At 42.9% G+C, this 20863-nt stretch overlaps 1 protein-coding gene across 1 annotated transcript in view; it reads left to right on the top strand.

The window, feature by feature from the left end:
* gnai1 (guanine nucleotide binding protein (G protein), alpha inhibiting activity polypeptide 1) overlaps nt 1–19517 on the top strand; it is a 36076-nt gene extending 16559 nt beyond the window's left edge. Inside the window, exons 3-9 of the mRNA XM_061715164.1 lie at nt 4724–4865; nt 5326–5483; nt 14246–14374; nt 16546–16675; nt 16767–16920; nt 17835–18063; nt 18275–19517. Of these exons, the coding sequence (XP_061571148.1) occupies nt 4724–4865; nt 5326–5483; nt 14246–14374; nt 16546–16675; nt 16767–16920; nt 17835–18025 (904 nt within the window). The 3' untranslated portion in view covers nt 18026–18063; nt 18275–19517. The remainder of the gene's footprint in view (nt 1–4723; nt 4866–5325; nt 5484–14245; nt 14375–16545; nt 16676–16766; nt 16921–17834; nt 18064–18274) is intronic.
* Nucleotides 19518–20863: the final 1346 nt, after the last annotated feature.

The following is a 20863-nucleotide window of genomic DNA, read 5'->3' as shown; positions in this document are numbered from 1 at the left end:
TGTTTGTGTTTAGGTCAGCTATATTTGCATATGGTAGAATATTTTTGGGCCACCAGAAAAAACATGTTTGACCCGGCCTTTATTTGGGATGGGCATTTAATATAAAAAATATTTTGCTACACCCGGCGGATAATTGGGACTCGACTATTATTTGAAGTTTTACGATTCCTGCATGGACTAAAGAGGTCGTGTACCTTCATCGATGTAAACGGATCCAGAATGAAGTCGTCCTGTGTTTGGACGTTGCGTTCGAGTGATGAGCTTCGGCTTTTGGTTTTGTTACATGGATGAAATGTACTTTTGTTTGAGACGACTCAGCGTTCACAGACGTTACCGTCTTCGTTTCTTACTCCACACCAGATTCTGGCCCAAACGTGTGTGTGATGAGTTTCTGCATACACCATTGACCAGGATGTACATAACCTCCCCAAAGCTTCGTTGGCTCAACCGCTCCTCACGGAAAGCTTGCTGAGGATTTGTCTGGTCGGGAGAAACTTACGAGCCTCAGAATATTCAGCCGATTAGAAGACACTTAAGCCAAACATCTCATGTTCAGGAAGGTTTACTGTTTCAGGTGATCGATGAGGAGCTGATGCAGATGGATAAACCATCCGAAGGCCACTTTAAGAAGTTTCCAGCACTGGGTCCAATTAATTGAAAAACAGATTAATCGGCCTCTACCACACTTGGAAAGAGCGCTACGCTTCAAGTGGAGCTGGAAACACTCTGGTCTCCTCAGAAGTTGAGAAAGATTGTCTCTTATGACACGTCTGAAAAACACAGGAGAAAGCAAATGCATCCTGAAACGGTGCAGACTCTAAGCACAAACCTTCCTTGGAATTCTTGAAGCAGCGACCCACAACTCAGCGTTCAACGTCCATTTTTTCTCAGTGGTGTTGGGGAGCTAGCTTAAGGAAGTACAACTTCCTTAAGTTACCACTTAACTGTGCGCTATCTCTAAATGTTTTTATTTTGATGGGCGTGTCTCTTGGGTCTAAAACATATCAGGCCACACTAGGGCTGGGCGATATGGACCAAAAGTCATATCTCGATATTTTCTAGCTGATTGGTGATACTCGATATATATCGATATTTTTTCTGTGCCATAATTGGGGTTTCCCCCAAAGCATTATAGCATAGCATCTTTGTTAGCTTCATTTTTTTCTGAGGCAAACCCTTAAAAAAACAGTCAGTTTTAATACAAAGCCTTGTGCCAAATGTCACACGTACCTTTATTAACAGAGGTCTGCACAATATCAAAATGTATAAAACAAATGAAATAAAAATAAACTGCCTGCATATATAGAATAAAAATGCTTCTTGAATAAAATAAAACAAATATCCCTTTCCTGCATAACAATTAAATTAAAATACAATGCAATTAATACAATGTAGACAGTAACAGGCAGACTTTTCCACTGAGGTTGACAGTTGTGCAAATGACAAAACATTTGTGCAAATCTCAAATAAAACATTCAAGTCACTTTGTCACAAAATAAGCTATATCAAAATTGTAAAAAAAAAAAATATATATATATATATCTTTTTTTTAAAATAATCGATATAAACGATATTGTCTCGTACCATAACGCGTTTGAAAATATATCGATATTTATTAAAATCACGATATATCGCCCAGCCCTAGGCCCCCCCATCGAGGCTGAGTCGGTTGTAGCACAAAGATCTTGACTCTTCTCACAACCTTGAGTTGAAGGTGCCTCACGTTGTACTGGATCCTGCCAAATCCCAGTAGAGGACCAAATCAGCAACTGGTTTAATTAACAAGTAAAAATTGATTAGGGACACACATCAAGTATGAATCAGTGGCCAGAAGTGCAACAGAGAGCGAGCAGAGGAGTGGGAATAAGGAGCGAGACGACACCAGCGAGCTGAAGGACCCGCGGGAATCACCTGGGTCTTTCAGACATAAAGCGCTGGCCAAACGAATAAACAAGTGCAGATAACATGTGCTGCAGGGCTGCCCAGAGAACCTCGACACAAGGAAAAAAATAATCACAAAATTGTTGTGGAACGAAGAGGACACATCCAGCACAGACGAGGCAGCTGGGAGATTTAGTGTCCTGAAAAACAGAAACAATGATTCGGCTGTTAAATGCAAAGAGCCCAGTCTCCTAACTCCAAAGTCGTGTTGTGTTTCTGCACACAAATGCTAAAGTTGACTGGTTTTGGCCTGTTGTACAGACCTGCTGCTTCTCTGTAACGGTGGGTCACCGAGTGATTAGTGGCTCTACATGAGTAGTAACCCTAACATCAGTAAACATCTGTTCATCATCTGTCAGCTGCCCGTTTCATGGCTGCGCGGTTTAAAAAAATGAAACAAAAAAGGGTAAATTATAAAGGTCCATTTCCGCCCAGGCTCTGAAAACGACAGGTTAGATCGGGGCAGCAAACGTCAACAGGTGTGACGTCTTTGAGGAATCACCTTTTACTGGACCAAACCAAAAAGATACTCTTGATCACGATTATAAAAACACAAAAAAAAACTGCCTCAATGTAAGGCTGCCACCAATGATTATTTTTTTTAGATTCATCTTATGATGATTTTTTTTTTTTCACTTTTTGATAAATGTCAACAAATAAAACATTTTACCATTCTCACAACTTTTTACTTTTGAAAAAAAAATTGATATATAAATCAAAGCAAAAGTGTCTCAGGTCATCATTTGGTTTATTCAGAACAATCTCCATAAATCTAAAATAACTTATTCAAAGCCCAAAAAGTGGAAACACTGTTTAAGATTTGACTTTGTGTAAAAGTCCATAATTCTAACATCAATTCTGCCCAAAGTTGTAAGTCTGAATGATTTTCCATCACAAGCCTTGAATATGTTTCTTTTTTAATCTTAATGATGTTATACCAGGTGATGGCACTGAGAGGGAGGTATAACTGCCAACTGTTATATTGACAGACAGCACAAACATGACTTCAATAGAAATCAATATTGCCAAATTCTTTAGTTTTAAGTGCTCAAAAAAGAAAATGATGAAGCTAATGGCTTACCTACTTTAAAAGTAAGCTGTTAGCTTCATTGCTTAATTTTTTTACACCAGAAAATGATCAAGCTACGACTTGGGTGTAAAAACTATAAAATAAAAAACTAGAATTAATGCGTAAATGCTAATATTGTTTTCACTTTAAGGTTTGAGAACCACAGAATGTTTTCTGTTGAGATTCTCACGCACGGCGGTTGTGCTGCTGTTATTCGCTATTTAGATTTTACTGAGCGTACAGTGCAACATTCTGTTGGGTTTCTCTCTGAAAAAGTCTTAAACTTGATGCTTGAATCTGGTTTTTAGAGATAGAAGTTTAATTCAATGAATGTCTGCTACTTGTACTCGCCGTTGTCAGGGCGTTGTTCATGCAGCCTGCGGCACACTCGATGCAGGTCGACATATTAAATTAACCGATTACGTCGGTACGTTGTTGCAGCTCTACTTCAATCTGACAGTTACTACTGGGATCCGTCACTGCCAGTTTTTCCTTCATTACAACAAACACGGTGCTCGAATTAAGAAAAACTTGTTTGCGTCTTCAACAGAAAATAATGGGCTTGGACCTGCTGTATAAGCCAATTACAGAGTTAGAATTTAAATCTACTTAAAATAATACAAAACATTGGTGGTTGTGTGTTATAATGGTGACAAATGTACAGAATAGGGCTGGGGATTGATTCAAATGTCAAGATTCGATTCCGATTCTTAAGATTCAGAATCGATTATCAAGATTTGATTCGATCCGATTAGATTCCGATATTGATTTGGGTTAGTGTTATTAAAACAGTTTTTTGAGCTTTTGCATGAATTATATGACTGTAGTTCTGCAACATATTAATACTAGTATTATATTGAGATTAAACAGCAAGTATTGGCAGCTAATGATGCTGTAAGGACCAATCAGCTCCCAGAATGCTGATAGAACTGCTTTCAGAAACATCGTGTGTATCAGAATTACCAAACAGATCCAGGGAGGAAACAGAGACGGATGAAATCGGTTTTATTTTTTCCCACATTCCGTTTTTATTTGTTCCATTTTCGGTCTATTTTGGTTTTTAATTTTTGAGCATTTGGTTTTTAGCATTTTTTGCAAATGTAACCCCAAGACAGTATATAAAGTAATGAAATATAGACAATTTATGCAATTTATAACCTAACACTTTAATGTTTTCATACCTTTAAACATATTTAAAGGCAAAAACATGGCACCAGTTATTCTCGTGTCCAACAAAACATTCCTTTTTTGGGGATAAACAAAAAAATAACCAAGTTGTAATGTAATGATGAAAAAAAAATACATAAATAAATTAAAAAAAAAAAAAAAAAAAAACTCAAATAAAAAAAATCGATCTTCAGACATATGAATCGATTTTTAGGAATTCATATGAGAATCGATTTAGAATTGGGAAATCGATTTTTTCAACACAGGCCTAGTACAGAACAGCTTCATAGTGGTTGAAACAGAATTTCTGTTGGAGCTTCAAGCTTTTGTCCACCAAGTAAAGCTGTATTTGGAAATAAAAAGGCTTCCTTACCTGAATCAGAAGGTGCAGCCTGGTCAAGGCCGCTGTGACCTACTTTTAACTTTACCGTGAACGTTGTGAGTCTCTTAAGAATGGGTCAGGATGAGAAAACGGGGTATGTGGTTCGGTCCAGTGACAATACCTTTGGCACATCTGATGGTAGCGATCTTGTCCTCTCCCTGCAGGATCATCCACGAGGCCGGCTACTCAGAAGAGGAATGTAAGCAGTACAAGGCCGTGGTCTACAGCAACACCATCCAGTCCATCATCGCCATCATCAGAGCCATGGGACGCCTCAAGATCGACTTCGGCGACGCGGCCAGAGCGGTGAGTGGCGGCTGACGGCGAGTCATTTGGGCGGTTTCCAGTAGAAACCTGGAGTTAAACTCGGGTTTAGGGAACCCTGTCAGTAAACAGGTCCTGTAATTGCTACTCTCGGGGAGGTAGTCTTAGATGTGGAGGTAGCTGCGACCGCGGAGGCCAATTTATTTACTCTGCATGAAGCATCGGACATAGATTATTTCCTGAGTCTTGATGAAAGTCTTTGTTGTATGTCGGTCAGCATGATATCAAATGCTTTAAAGATAAGAAATGCCTATAATTGTGTGCATGTGTGATGTCAGAGCTCTTTACTGGGTCTTTAAATGTCATTACGAGCAGGCGGCTCGCGTTTCAGCTCGGTGCTGGTACCGCGCCGAGGTCGCTTCTTTGATGGCTGATTGATGATGTTTGTCTTGACCCCCCGGCTCTCCTCCCGACCCCCATTCCCCCCCCCCCCGTCTCCCAGGACGACGCGCGGCAGCTGTTTGTGCTGGCGGGCTCGGCGGAGGAGGGCTTCATGACCACCGAGCTGGCCGGCGTCATCAAGCGGCTGTGGAAGGACGGAGGCGTGCAGGCCTGCTTCAGCCGCTCGCGCGAGTACCAGCTCAACGACTCGGCGGCATAGTGAGTCACGCACACAACCGCCGGCTCGGTGATCGCAGGCTCGGCCCGCGCCGTGAGTCACCCCCAGAGAGAAACACACCAGTTTCTGTCAAATGACTGCCATTCCAGCGCAAACGCACAGCGTGTTGTTGCAACCGGCCAAACACGGGCTGCTCCAACCTTTAGCCGCGCCGGGGGAGCAGCCGGCCACACATCTGTCTGGACCTTTAGACTGTCAATATTTGCCTTCCTCGACGGAGGAACGGGGGACGGATTGAAGGCCTGTTTATTCGCTGACCTCACACTTCAGGTTCGGGAACATTTGCTTTAAATAATCACACAAAGAAATTGTAAGTCAGCTGAACTGCTGACTTATTAGGGCCCGAGCACCTTCAGAGCGAAGGCCCTATTGTATTTGCAGGAATTTTTAGGGCCCGAGCACCTTCAGTGCGAAGGCCCTATTGTATCTGTAGGAATTTTTTTTTTTTTTTTTTTTCTTTCTTTTTTCTTCTGACAAAAGGAGGGCCTTTTTGCCCCCCTAAACGTGCCCAAAAAGTCACCAAATTTTGCATGCAAGTCAGGCCTGGCGAAAAATTTGATATTTAATGGTTTGCATTAATGGGCGTGGCAAAATGGCTCAACAGCGCCCCCCGGAAAACTTTGTGCCTCAAGCCCCAGAATGCGGTATGTCGTACACGCACGAAAATCGGTACACACCTGTATCATGGCGCAACTGAAAGAAAAGTCTCTTGGCGTCATGCCCGAAACCGAACAGGAAGTCGGCCATTTTGAATTAGTTGTGTCATTTTGGCGAAATTTATGCCATTCCTTCGAAAGTTAATTCAGCCCGAACCGTAACGTGCACCCAAGTGTGTTATACATCAAAATGTGCGTCTCCATCCTGCGACTACACGCATTACTTTTCTCTTTCAAAAGCGTTACCGTGGCGACGCTAGACGCCAAAAAGCGCGACCACCCTTCATCTGGTTGGTTCAGACAGAAAAAACTTTGCGCCTCAAGCCCCATAATACGGTTTGACGTACATGAACGAAAATTGGTACACTCCTGTATCATGTCGCAACTAAAAGAAAAGTCTCTTGGCGCCATTGCCGAAACCGAACAGAAAGTCGGCCATTTTGAACATTCTGAATTAATTGCGTAATTTTGGAGCAATATATGCCATTCCTTCGAGAGTTAATTCAGCCCGAACCGTATCGTGAACCCAGATGTGTTATACATCAAAATGTGCGTCTCCATCCTGCGACTACACGCATTACTTTTCTCTTTCAAAAGTGTTACCGTGGCGACGCTAGACGCCAACAAGCGGACCCCCCCTTCATCTGATTGGTCCATATTTGATAGTTCCCCAAAAGGCACCAAATTTGGCATGCAAGCCAGGCCTGGCGATAAATTTGATCTTTCATGGTTTGCATTAATGGGCGTGGCAAAATGGCTCAACAGCGCCCCCCGGAAAACTTTGTGCCTCAAGCCCCACAATACGGTTTGACGTACATGCACGAAAATCGCTACACACCTGTATCATGTCACAACTAAAAGAAAAGTCTCTTGGCGCCATGGCCGAAACCGAACAGGAAGTCGGCCATTTTGAATAAATTGTGTCATTTTGGCGAAATTTATGCCATTCCTTCGGCAGTTAATTCAGCCCGAACCGTAACGTGCACCCAGGTGTGTTATACATCAAAATGTGCGTCTACATCCTGCGACACCACGCATTACTTTTCTCTTTCAAAAGTGTTACCGTGGCGACGCTAGACGCCAAAAGGCGTGCCCACCCTTCATCTGATTGGTCCATATTTGATAGTTCTCCAAATTTTGCATGCAAGCCAGACTTGGCGATAAATTTTATATTTCATGGTTTGCATTAATGGGCGTGGCCTAACGGCTCAACAGCGCCCCCTAGAATACTTTTATCTGCCATAACTTTTGAATGGTTTGACATAGGAAGTCGTGGGTGGTGTCATGGGACTCTGTAATGAGTCCTTAAGCTTTGTTGGCCTTAATTAGCCCCGCCCCTTCTTCTGATTGGTTGTCCCGATTTCCTGCTATAACATTGGAATGGTTTGACATAGAGAGTCGTGGGTGGTGTCATCAGATTCTTTATGGAGTCCTTGACCTTCATTGGCCAGAATTAGCCCCGCCCCTTCTTCTGATTGGTTGTCCCTTTTTTCTGCTATAACTTTTTAATGGTTTGACATAGGAAGTCGTGGGTGGTGTCATGGGACTTTGTACTGAGTTCTTAAGCTTCGTTGGCCTTAATTAGCCCCGCCCCTTCTTCTGATTGGTTGTCCCGATTTTCTGCTATAACTTTGGAATGGTTTAACATAGAGAGTCGTGGGTGGTGTCATGGGACTCTGTAATGAGTCCTTAAGCTTAGTTGGCTTTAATTAGCCCCGCCCCTTCTTCTGATTGGTTGTCCCGATTTTCTGCTATAACTTTGGAATGGTTTGACATATGGAGTTGTGGGTGGGGTCATCAGATTCTTTATGGAGTCCTTGACCTTCATTGGCCTGAATTAGCCCCGCCCCTTCTTCTGATTGGTTGTCCCTTTTTTCTGCTATAACTTTGGAATGGTTTGACATAGAGAGTCGTGGGTGGTGTCATCAGATTCTGTATGGAGTCCTTGACCTTCATTGGCCTGAATTAGCCCCGCCCCTTCTTCTGATTGGTTGTCCCTTTTTTCTGCTATAACTTTTGAATGGTTTGACATAGGAAGTCGTGGGTGGTGTTGTTTCTGATATGCTTATGGGGGGGCGGTGGTCGTGAGTGCGAGGGCCCGTTCATCGCTGCTTGCAGCTTTAATTATTATTATTATTTTCCTGACAAAGTGAAGGCCTTTTTGCCCCCCTTAACATGCCCAAAAAGTCACCAAATTTTGCACCCTAGTCAGGCCTGGCGAAAAATTTGATATTTAAAGGTTTGTATTAATGGGCGTGGCAAAATGGCTCAACAGCGCCCCCTTGAAAACTTTGTGCCTCAAGCCCCACGATACGGTTTGACGTACATGCACGAAAATCGGTACACACCTGTATCATGGGACAACTTAAACAAAAGTCTCTTGGGGTCATGCCCGAAACCGAACAGGATGTCGGCCATTTTGAATTAGTCGTGTCATTTTGGCGAAATTTATGCCATTCCTTCGAAAGTTAATTCAGCCCGAACCGTAACGTGCCCCCAAGTGTGTTATACATCAAAATGTGCGTCTCCATCCTGCGACAACACGCATTACTTTTCTCTTTCAAAAGCGTTACCGTGGCGACGCTAGACGCCAAAAAGCGCGCCCACCCTTCATCTGATTGGTTCGACAGAAAAAACTTTGTGCCTCAAGCCCCATAATACGGTTTGACGTACATGAACGAAAATCAGTACACACCTGTATCATGTCGCAACTAAAAGAAAAGTCTCTTGGCGCCATGGCCGAAACCGAACAGGAAGTCGGCCATTTTGAACATTCTGAATTAATTGCGTAATTTTGGAGCAATATATGCCATTCCTTCGAGAGTTAATTCAGCCCGAACCGTATCGTGAACCCAGATGTGTTATACATCAAAATGTGCGTCTCCATCCTGCGACTACACGCATTACTTTTCTCTTTCAAAAGTGTTACCGTGGCGACGCTAGACGCCAACAAGCGCACCCCCCCTTCATCTGATTGGTCCATATTTGATAGTTCCCCAAAAGGCACCAAATTTGGCATGTAAGACAGGCCTGGCGATAAATTTGATATTTCATGATATTTTGCCACGCATTAATGGGCGTGGCAAAATGGCTCAACAGCGCCCCCCGGAAAACTTTGTGCCTCAAGCCCCACAATACGGTTTGACGTACATGCACGAAAATCGCTACACACCTGTATCATGGCACAACTTAAAGAAAAGTCTCTTGGAGCCATGGCCGAAACCGAACAGGATGTCGGCCATTTTGAATACATTGTGTCATTTTGGCGAAATTTATGCCATTCCTTCAGAAGTTAATTCAGCCCGAACCGTAACGTGCCCCCAGGTGTGTTATACATCAAAATGTGCGTCTACATCCTGCGACACCACGCATTACTTTTCTCTTTCAAAAGTGTTACCGTGGCGACGCTAGACGCCAAAAGGCGCGCCCCCCCTTCATGTGATTGGTCCATATTTGATAGTTCTCCAAAAGTCACCAAATTTTGCATGCAAGCCAGACTTGGCGATAAATTTGATATTTCATGGTTTGCATTAATGGGCGTGGCCTAACGGCTCAACAGCGCCCCCTAGAATACTTTTCTCTGCCATAACTTTTGAGTGGTTTGACATACAGAGTCGTGGGTGGTGTCATAAGATTCTGTATGGAGTCCTTGACCTTCATTGGCCTGAATTAGCCCCGCCCCTTCTTCTGATTGGTTGTCCCTTTTTTCTGCTATAACTTTTGAATGGTTTGACATAGAGAGTCGTGGGTGGTGTCATGGGACTCTGTAATGAGCCATTAAGCTTCGTTGGCCTTAATTAGCCCCGCCCCTTATTCTGATTGGTTGTCCCGATTTTCTGCTATAACTTTTGAATGGTTTGACATAGGGAGTCGTGGGTGGGGTCATCAGATTCTTTATGGAGTCCTTGACCTTCATTGGCCTGAATTAGCCCCGCCCCTTCTTCTGATTGGTTGTCCCTTTTTTCTGCTATAACCTTTGAATGGTTTGACATAGGAAGTCATGGGTGGTGTCATTTCTGATATGCTTATGGGGGGAGGTGGCCGTGGGTGCGAGGGCCCGTTCATCGCTGCTTGCAGCTTTAATTTTTCATTGTTTTTTGTTTTTATTGATGTGGCACGTATTGCGCTGGAGCCCGTGGCACATTATATCGTCACAAGGCAGATCCTGGGTTGGTTTTATTTGTTTTGGGAGGGGAGGGCGATGCTGTGGAGGGTCACGAGGCTGATCCAGATCCAGAGTCGGCATCTGCATCACTAGATCAAAACAAAGCTCATCAGCACTGGTGCCACAAAATGTATAAACATGAAATTGTAAACTAAAACAAAAAGTGCAGAATAGTGCAATAACAAAAATAATTTAAAGCTGCAAGCAGCGATGAACGGGCCCTCGCACCCTTGTGCACGTTCAGGCGTGCTGCAGTGGAAGCGCTTGTATGACTTGAATGTAGATTCTTCAGGCCTGGACATTTAGCGGATGACACCACCCACGACTCATATCAAACCATTCAAAAGTTATGGCAGAAAGTAGGAACTATCAGATATCGATCAAACAGAAGAAAGGGAGGGGCTAATTCATACCAATGACGGTCAAGTACTCAATACCGAGTCCGATGACACCACCCACAAGTCTTTATCACAACCCGTTCAAAAGTTATGGCAGAAAGTAGGAACTATCACTTATGGAACAACCAGATGAAGTGGGGGTGCGCTTTTTGGCATCTAGCGTCGCCACGGTAACGCGTTTGACTGAGAAAAGTAATGCGCGTTGTCGCAGGATGGAGACGCACATTTTGATGTATAACACACCTGGGTGCATGTTACGGTGTACCGATTTTTGTGCATGTACGTCAAACCGTATTGTGGGGCTTAAGGCACGAAGTTTTCTAGGGGGCGCTATTGAGCCATTAGGCCATGCCCATTAATGCAAACCATTAAATATCACATTTTTCACCAGGTCTGGCTTGCATGCAAAATTTGGTGACTTTTGGGGCACGTTTAGGGGGGCAAAAAGGCCCTCATTTCGTTGGAAGAAAGAAAGAAGAAAAATTCCTACAGATACAATAGGGCCTTCGCACTATAAGTGCTCGGGCCCTAATTAAGTTCACTTCAAAAGATGTAGTTTACCTCCTAGGTTCAAAAGTTGAATGACATCCAGTAAAACTCACAATCAATAAGAAAAAACACATTTTGGCTTAACCATTTTGGCTTAATCTTAGTGCAGAATTCTCAACAGCATGAAAGGAATAGCAGCAGATATTCATCACAGCTGTTTTCTGTCACTGTGTTGTAATGATGTCACGCAGAGCGTAGGAACCAAGTGTGGTTGTTCAGAGACGGACCCTTTAACCGTAACGCCAGCACGCAAAATAGCAGTTCGTCATCCCAGAGAGTCAATAAAGTGGACCAAAAGATGATTAACGAGTAACAGTTAATCATTTATATAACACTACAGTCACTTCTCTCCGACAGCTTTTCTTTCTTTTGAAAACTTTCAGACATTATCTCCGTTTATCTGAGCGTAGGCTAGCTGTTGTTAGCTTTCTGTTAGCCACGCTTCTTTCCAGCTCCAGCACAAACGTCTCCTCCAGCCGCCGGCGCCGCCCAAAAGCAATATCTTAAACTATAAACACATCAACTGTCTGTATTGTTAAATACAGTTGTTAAATACAATTATAAAACTATTTAATAATAAATATATATTAAAAACATTAATAACCAGGTATGTCCTGATACCTTTTTGGCCGATACCCACACAGATGGCCGGGCCGTCACAGGCCTCACACGGAGCTCAGCAGCACATGGTTGTGGGAGGTGCCGGAGCCCCCGCTGGGATCCCACCAACCGCAGAGACGTTCCACTCCCCGCTGAAGAGACCGGGGCTCGGGTTAAAGCCCCGGGGCCCGTTTGCTGCGACCGCCAAGCCGCCGTGGCATTGTCTAAATGTAACAAAGAGCAGCGAGCGAAAATGAGAGGAACAGAATGTGTTTAAGTGCTTGTGTGAACGGGTGAAAGTTGTAAAAGAGCTTCGTGGGCCTTAAACGTGATTAACGGGGCTGTAAACGTCGACCATTTGCCACAGAAGCCCAGCAGAGCAGAGGAGTCAGTTTCCCTGCATCTGGTTTGCTCATTTCTTTGATAAGAAGTCACAATATTGTTGGATCGTTTTTAAACACGACAAACACAACACGTGCAGCCCGTCAGACACGAGATCGGTGCCCATTTACACTAGTTTAGTCGTCGCTATGCTCCTAAAGGCCGCCGAAACCTTATGTGTAAAAGTCTTAGGCATTCCTTTTTTGTTTTTCTCAAAGCTTTAATGACATCTATATTTATTTTCTAGGATTTTAAAGGTACAATCAATAAAGGAACCAGGCTTTTTTCTTTTTTTAACACTTTATACTTAAATAGAGGGGAATCCAGATTGATGACAGGTTGAGCATCTGTCTGGGACGGTGTCCTAAAAAAGTGTTCCCGATCTGTTTTAGTCCTTTTTGTTTGTGTCATAATAGATATCAATAAAACAGCCAAACAAAAGGTTCCCAGAGCCGTAAATCTGGGCAGCTGCAACAGTTTGTAATGTTCGCAGCTTCTTAATTGGATCTTAGAAGTCAAAGTGGCGACGTTTTAATTAGTCGCTTTTCCAAACGCCAAAGAAAAGCGAGTGGGAGGTGGGAGGAAGGCGCCGTAATTCAGGTCAAAAGTGTTTCAGCTGCTCTCCGAGTACTCGCGTTGGAAAACAAACACGGACGCTTCCAGGAAAGCCTCCGCCGCGCTCGCCGTGTCACGAGAAAATACGTCCACACGTGGAGGTTTGACCCCATGACATTCATAAAAGTGCCCCCATTATCTCATTTTTTTTAAGCCCCTATTTATTTAAAACAAATATAAATCAAGACTTTTCTTTCTTTCAATCTTTTAACAGAAAACCAACAAAATCCGTGGGTTTCAGTCAAATTATTAAGTCCAACACGTTTCCACTTTAATTAAAAAGAAGAAAAAACAGGCTAATGACCCTGAAGAAACTCGAGGCGACAGTGGAGAGGAAGAAATCAAATGAGTGACGAAACTTCCAGCAGGAACTTGTTTTGACCCCACTGAGAAAATAGTCTTTGAACACAGCACGAGGCCTGGCGAGCCACAAAACTTTCCTCGATTTACTAGAACCAGTGATGTCATCGAAGCCCCTCCCTGAGAGACTCGGGTTCTGCAGACGGAGATGATTTTATTTGATCATCTGCAGCTTCCCTCAGTTCTGCTCTTTAAAGTTCCTGTTGCAGCCGCCCGTCGTTACGACAACGGGCGTTGGTGGCACAAAGTAAGCGCATGCGTTCATGTGCAGAGGTGTCAAAAGTATTCACATTCATTACTCAGATAGAAGTATAGATACTAGAGTTTAAAAATACTCCTGTAGAAGTTGAAGTATCAACTCAAGTTTTTTACTCAAGTAAAAGTATAAAAGTACTGGTTTCAAAACTACTTAAAGTGTAAAAGTAAAAATAATGTAAGGGGGAATTGAATTGGGAATTGAAAATGAATGCATCTTAGTATAATGCAAATATATAAAAGAACCATATATGTGTACTATTGAGCATTAACATGTGTTTCAGAGAGCAGGAGATATGATGACTAGTTGCCTATAAGTATTGTAATGGTGCAAAAAGTCAAACTTCAGAGGCATGTTATCATTTATCCTAAACTTTATTGGAATGTACATCCAAGTTTAGTTGCAGGAATCTGAGGGAACGGATGTAAGAACAAAACTGGACAAGAACATCTGAAACAACCACAACCAAATTCACTCTATCCGGATGGAGCAATTTAACTGGATAGTTTTTTTTAAAGGCCGAAATGAAATAGAGTAACAAGGCTGTTTTTAAAATGTAAGGAGTAAAAAGTACAGATAATTGCGTGAAAATGTAAGGAGTAAAAGTAAAAAGTCGTCTGAAAAATAATTACTCCAGTGAAGTATAGATAACCAAAATTTCTACTTAAGTAAGGTAACAAAGTATTTGTACTTCGTTACTTGACACCTCTGTTCATGTGTCGTCCCCCGTCCTCACGCCGCCCTCCCTGTGTCCCCCTCGCAGCTACCTGAACGACCTGGACAGGATATCCCAGGCCACCTACATCCCCACCCAGCAGGACGTCCTGAGGACCCGAGTCAAGACCACCGGCATCGTGGAGACGCACTTCACCTTCAAGGACCTGCACTTCAAGTGAGAATGTCTCCCCTGAAACAGCTGTCTTTCTTGTTGTTTTGTTGTTTAATGAGCTTTCCTTCCTGCCACTGACTCACTCCCCCCCCATAGAAAGCTCTCTGAGCAACCGTCGGTTGTGACACCGTCTGCGAGGGTGTAGCGCACATCAGCCGTGACTCAGTTGTGTTGCCTGCACAACGCAGACAGGAAGTGGAGGCAGTAGCTGCTGTGATGTCACCGCGCTGGCTCTTTTAGCTTAATTCAGCATCACAGATTAAATAAAAAAGATAGAAAGGCACGAACCGGCCGCGTCGACGCCGTGGCCTTCGGTTTATGTAATTCAGGAGTGAGTCATGGGGAGAAGTCGTCGGTTTACAGTTGAGCAGCAGCAGCTGACCCGCTTCAGCTCGGCCTCTTAAAGGTTCCCCCCCCTATCCAATATAAATATAACACAACACTTCAACAAAGCAGGAAATATAACACCAGTTAAACAAAAAGAAAAGGAGATCAACGTTTCAGAAAACATCTTTCAGCACTTATTTTACTAAAAGCAGCAAAACCGATTTTCTTTTAGCGTGTGCAGTTTTTTCCATCATAATTAGGAAAATGCAGCGGTGTTTCCTGTTCGGATGTATAATCACTGGGTGTTTGCTTTTTATTCCTGTTTATATGAAAGTGGCTGCGTTTAAAGCTCCTGCCGGTGCAGGTTTGATGAAGCTCGATCTGGCGTTAAACGCGTTGAAGTGGGCAAATATGATGCCTCTTTGTCGGACACAAAGGGAACTTGTAGAGTTCAAAAGGGCAAAAGCCGTGAACAGGCTTCAAACACAAGAATGAAACGTAAAACCTGCCCCCTTGCCCTTTTGTTATGTTCTCGGTACGTTCTGTACCAGCAGAATAGTACCACATCTGCTTCACCAGACAAGTTGTGGAGTGAAAGGTCATGGCGGGCCAGACTAAGTAGCAGTTTAAAATAAGTAAAAAGCTGCGACTGCACACATGACTTCAGAAACGCCCAAATGTCAAGCCTGACTGAACGTGTCATTTGCAGAAATGCAGATGTCACAACAGCAAACTTTCTCAGCGGGAGGAGGAAGTCACGCTGTAAATTATTCAAAACTTGGCTGCATCATTTAGATGTGACGGGGTGCTCACTCCGCAGTTTTGGGGGACAGATAATCGCAGTAGCCTAGCTTTGATTTAGTCTCAGGGACCTGAAATGTTTGCTGCTTGTGTCTCTGCCTGTTCTCGTGTCTGTACAGATTTCAAAGGCTTGTGTGCCCGTTGTTGCTTTTCCCTGTGTTTTTCTTGTTTTAGACTAACAGCGGATGTCACCCCCCACCCCGACCCCCCCCCCCCCCCCCCCCCCCCTTCACATAAAAAAAAAATGTATATATACAGGACTGTCTCAGAAAATTAGAATATTGTGATAAAGTCCTTTATTTTCTGTAATGCAAAAATATCATACATTCTGGATTCATTACAAATCAACTGAAATATTGCAAGCCTTTTATTATTTTAATATTGCTGATCATGGCTTACAGCTTAAGAAAACTCAAATATCCTATCTCAAAAAATTAGAATATTCTGTGAATCTTAATCTTAAACTGTAAGCCATCATCAGCTATATTAAAATAATAAAAGGCTTGCAATATTTCAGTTGATTTGTACTGAATCCAGAATGTATGACATTTTTGTTTTTTTAATTGCATTACAGAAAATAAAGAACTTTATCACAATATTCAAATTTTCTGAGACAGTCCTGTGTATATAAAATATATATTAAAAATGCATATATATGCCTTTGGTTTTTACCAACTTGGTATTAACCACTAATATATATGCAGAAAAAAAAAAAAGATGTGACCTGGCGTACGCCCCGCTCAGTTTCAGCCCAACGTTGCTGCCATTGTTCAGAGAAACCCAGTAAAGTCCAGAGAGGCTGCAGCTCCAGAAGGAAGTGGGCTCTCCATCTTCAGTGTTGATTAATTTGAGACCCGAAGCTGCGGTAGTTTGCTTTTTAAATAATTTACTGATGAGATGTGAGCTGGTTGGATGCTCTGTTCTGTCCTCATGGCTGAAGTTCTGTTTGCTTTGTGCGTCATGGTGAAACGCTGCAGCGAGCAGCTTCTCATCAGCCTCAGAATCACTGCTGAACGACACTCTCACGTCTGCTTTTGTCCTCCCAGGATGTTTGACGTCGGCGGTCAGCGGTCCGAGAGGAAGAAGTGGATCCATTGCTTTGAGGGCGTGACCGCCATCATCTTCTGCGTGGCCCTGAGCGACTACGACCTGGTTCTGGCCGAGGACGAAGAGATGGTGAGCGGGCCGCCTTTATCCCTCGCGCGATATGAGAAGCTTTAACGGAGAAAAGCTAAATCAGCCACTCCCCTTTTCCTTCCCCAATCAGAACCGGATGCACGAGAGCATGAAGCTGTTCGACAGCATCTGCAACAACAAGTGGTTCACGGACACCTCCATCATCCTCTTCCTCAACAAGAAGGACCTGTTTGAGGAGAAGATCAAGAAGAGTCCTCTCACCATCTGCTACCCAGAATACGCTGGTACGACGTGCACCGAGCAGCTTTCTGTTACCTGAAAATCATTAGTATTATTATGTACGTTGAAAAAAATCGATTTTCCGATTCTAAATCGATTCTCATTGATTCCTAAAAATCAATTTGTATCTCCAAACATCGATTTTTTTTTTTTATTTTTTATTTTTTTTCCCATCATTACATTCCAACTTTTGGTATTTTTTTGTTTATGCCCAAAAATAGAATGTTTTGTTGGACACAATGATTTTGCCTTTAAATATCTTTAAAGGTATGAAAACAAAGTTTTCAGTTATAATTGCATAAATTGTCTATATTTTATTACTTTATAGACTGTTTGGGGGTTACATGGAAAATATTAAAACGGAATGTGTTAAAAAATAAAACCGATTTCATACGTTTGCTGCCCTGGATCTGTTTGGTAATTCTGACCCACATGATGTTTCTGAAAGCAGTTCTATCAGCATTCTGGGAGCTGATTGGTCCTTACAGCATCATTAGCTTCCAATACTTGCTGTTGAATCTCAATATAATACTAGTAGTAATATGTTGCATAACTACAGTCATATAATTCATGCAACAGCTCAAAAAACAGTTTTAATAACACTAACCCAAATCAATATCAGATTCGGATCAAATCTTGATAATCGATTCTGAATCTTAAGAATTGGAATCGAATCGATTCTTGATATTTGAATCGATCCCCAGCCCTGATTATTATTATCATCATTATTGTTGTGGCATTCGTTTGGGCTGCCGTCAGTGAACCTGAGGCCTCCACAGCCACACAAATGCATTTACTGGCACATTTAAAGCTCCTAGTTGGCATCCTCTCTTTGTTTCAACCTGGATTACAGTTTTTAATTTTCCCCATTGCGGTGCCTTCCTGCCTCCTCAACTTCCTCCCCACTTGTCTTTTCCAGGCTCCAACACGTACGAGGAAGCAGCTGCCTACATCCAGTGTCAGTTCGAGGACCTGAACAAGAGGAAGGACACCAAGGAGATTTACACCCACTTCACGTGCGCCACCGACACCAAGAACGTGCAGTTCGTGTTCGACGCCGTCACCGACGTCATCATCAAGAACAACCTGAAAGATTGCGGTCTTTTTTGAAGGGGGGGAGGCGACGACGAAGACGACACGTTTTCTCGGTGAGAGCGGGGGGAAAGAATCGGCTCTAAATGATTTATTTTCCCGCAGTTCAGAGCTGCGGCCGACTACAAAAGGGCGGCTTAATTAATCATCAAAAACCAACTCATTTTCAGCTGCATTTTGATGCGTGTGGATAAAGGGAAGGTCGCCTCTATCGCTCCGTCTGCCTGCTCTCTTTTTCATGTGTGCCCTTTTTTCTTGTCTCCTCAGGCAGCAGAGCTAGCTTCACGAGCAACTTGGAAGGGGAGGATGAGGAGAGGGGAGGATCAACGACGGACCAGTGCTGTACTATATGCCACTTTTAACAGCTTTATTTATGTTTTTGTCTCTGAACATTTTGAAATTGTTACCACATTTGTGTAGGATGTTTGTATAATTGAGAAAGCTTCACAGACAGAGTTCACTTTTTTCTTTTTTTTTTAAATCTTTGTTTTTTTTTTGTCGTTGTTTTTCATTTTTCGAGGAGAAGATCACAATATTTTTCCTGTTCCTCGTGCCGCGGTTTCTGGAATAGGAAACTTTTCGCCGTCGGTGGAAAAAAAAGCTCCTTTTTTCTTCCGAGCATAAATCACAACAGGAAGAAGATGGGGCACGACTGTGACTCCGGTTTGTTGGTACCCGTGCCTTCGCATGCATTTTCCTGCGGCCGTAGTCCCGACGCTTGTTCTGTTGCCTGCTGAAGTGTTTCTAGACTTTAAAAAGAGCTCAACTGTTTTCAGACGTTAGTCTCTCTTCTATCTTCTCTGTGCACAACACTGAGCTAAACAGGAGCTAATCAGGAGCTATCGGGAGGAGCTTCCCCCTCTGGTCTAACAGGTGCATGGGTCTCCATGGCGACCAACATGTAGCCTCCACAGCCCCCTAACCCCGCCCCCTCCGCCCCGCCCCGCCACGGCGATGATGGAGGGCCGCACCGACCGCTCTCACAGTACAATACCGAGATGTATATTGTTACAGTCGCCCCACAAATCTGGGGGGTTCTGGTTTTTAAAACGGTGTAAAAAGTCCGAGTCATTCCCATTCCATCCAGAGAGAGGTTAGTCAAGGCACTGAGCTTCTAATATACTCGAGACCAGATCTGGCACATTTTACTGTATATTTTAATGTATTTGGAGGAGAGGTCGTGGAGTTTTTGGTGTTTTAAAGGAGAGAGAAGAAAGGAAAAAACTAAAGTAAGTAAGTTGTAAAGTTGAGAATGGGTCTGAGATGATTTAAGATAAACTGGGATCAGAGGAACTGCTTTATGATGGATTAAGGTTTTTCCTTTACATGACGGGAGGGTAGTCGGGTCTGTCGACCGCTGCGTAGCCAACGATAGCGGCGTCACGCGTGGTCCCGGATCTGTTCATGTAAAGAAACCGCCACTGTCAACCTATGTGTACCTTCTCCATGGAAGGAGGATCTTTGTAGACTCATCTCCCTTATTTTGCTAATAAAAACCATTTACAAACCATCCCGTGTTGCTGTAACGTCTCTCCCAATTAGCATTAATTATGCCGTCACTTTAATTAGCTGCCAAAGCACTCGGCGCGATGAATGCATTTCTTTTCTTGTTTTTCATCTCGGTGATTTATTCAGATGTCGTGCCGCCATCGCACGGCCTCCTCAAGGAAGAATGACTAAGCCAGAGGTTTTCATTTAAATATGATCAAAGATCTTTTTTTAGTCGTTTCTCACAGATGAAAACCCCTTTTTCATGAGCTTTAAGTAACATCAGTCAGTATTTAGTCCTCTCGAAGCATTGTTGTCCAGGACTGGTCGTCCTTGACCACGCCGCTTCTTGGAGCAGGTCTAGTGTGGAAATAGAAACCACCTTAAACTTATTTCCCTGTATGCCGATGACGGTGATGTAAATGAGTCATCACTGCTCTCTCCAGTGTGTCTTTGCATTGTAAATGTGTCGTGCCATGGCCTCCCTCTTTAACAATACTGCTTTAGATAAGGGATTTGCATAATGTGTTAGGTAATCAATGTATTCTATGATATACTTCTATTAATTCAGACATTTGGCCACTCAGGGAAGGGATAATATACTCTACAGCTGTGTTCATGTGGGCAGCTGTATCCATATTTTTTCACCCCCTCCCCAAGGAAAGCCTTAACTGATCACCTCGATTTATTTAAGCAAATAGTTGAAAGCCTCCTATCAGAAGGGTACTGCAGCGATTTTTAAGTCTCAATCAGGGGGAAACTTCGGGTTTGTGTAGTTCCTCCATTGACCACTAGAGGCAGTGACTTTGCTGACCATCATGTTAAAAGGTCCAACTTTACAGCATAAATAAAGAAAATCCAGTTTGTGCAACATAAAGTACTTTACAGGACTCTTCCAGCTGGCCTGGACCTTCAGTTGGACTAACCGGGCCCTGTTGGAGCTCCAGCGGGCCTTGTTTTAGTTCCACTACTACTACTCAACAGGACTGTCTCAGAAAATTTGAATATTGTGATAAAAGTCCTTTATTTTTCTGTAATGCAAAAATGTCATACATTCTGGATTCATTACAAATCAACTGAAATATTGCAAGCCTTTTATTATTTTAATATTGCTGATTATGGTTTACAGTTTAAGATTAATATTCCCAGAATATTCTAATTTTTTGAGATAGGATATTCGAGTTTTCTTAAGCTGTAAGCCATGATCAGCAATATTAAAATAATAAAAGGCTTGCAATATTTCAGTTTGATTTGTAATGAATCCAGAATGTATGACATTTTTGCATTACAGAAAATAAAGGACTTTATCACAATATTCTAATTTTCTGAGACAGTCCTGTATTTAGGTTTTATTTTGGTTGCACCATC

Source organism: Cololabis saira, chromosome 23 (assembly GCF_033807715.1).
Source record: "Cololabis saira isolate AMF1-May2022 chromosome 23, fColSai1.1, whole genome shotgun sequence".
Classification (NCBI taxonomy): Eukaryota; Metazoa; Chordata; class Actinopteri; order Beloniformes; family Belonidae; genus Cololabis; species Cololabis saira.
This window is presented reverse-complemented; position numbering and strand designations above follow the sequence as displayed.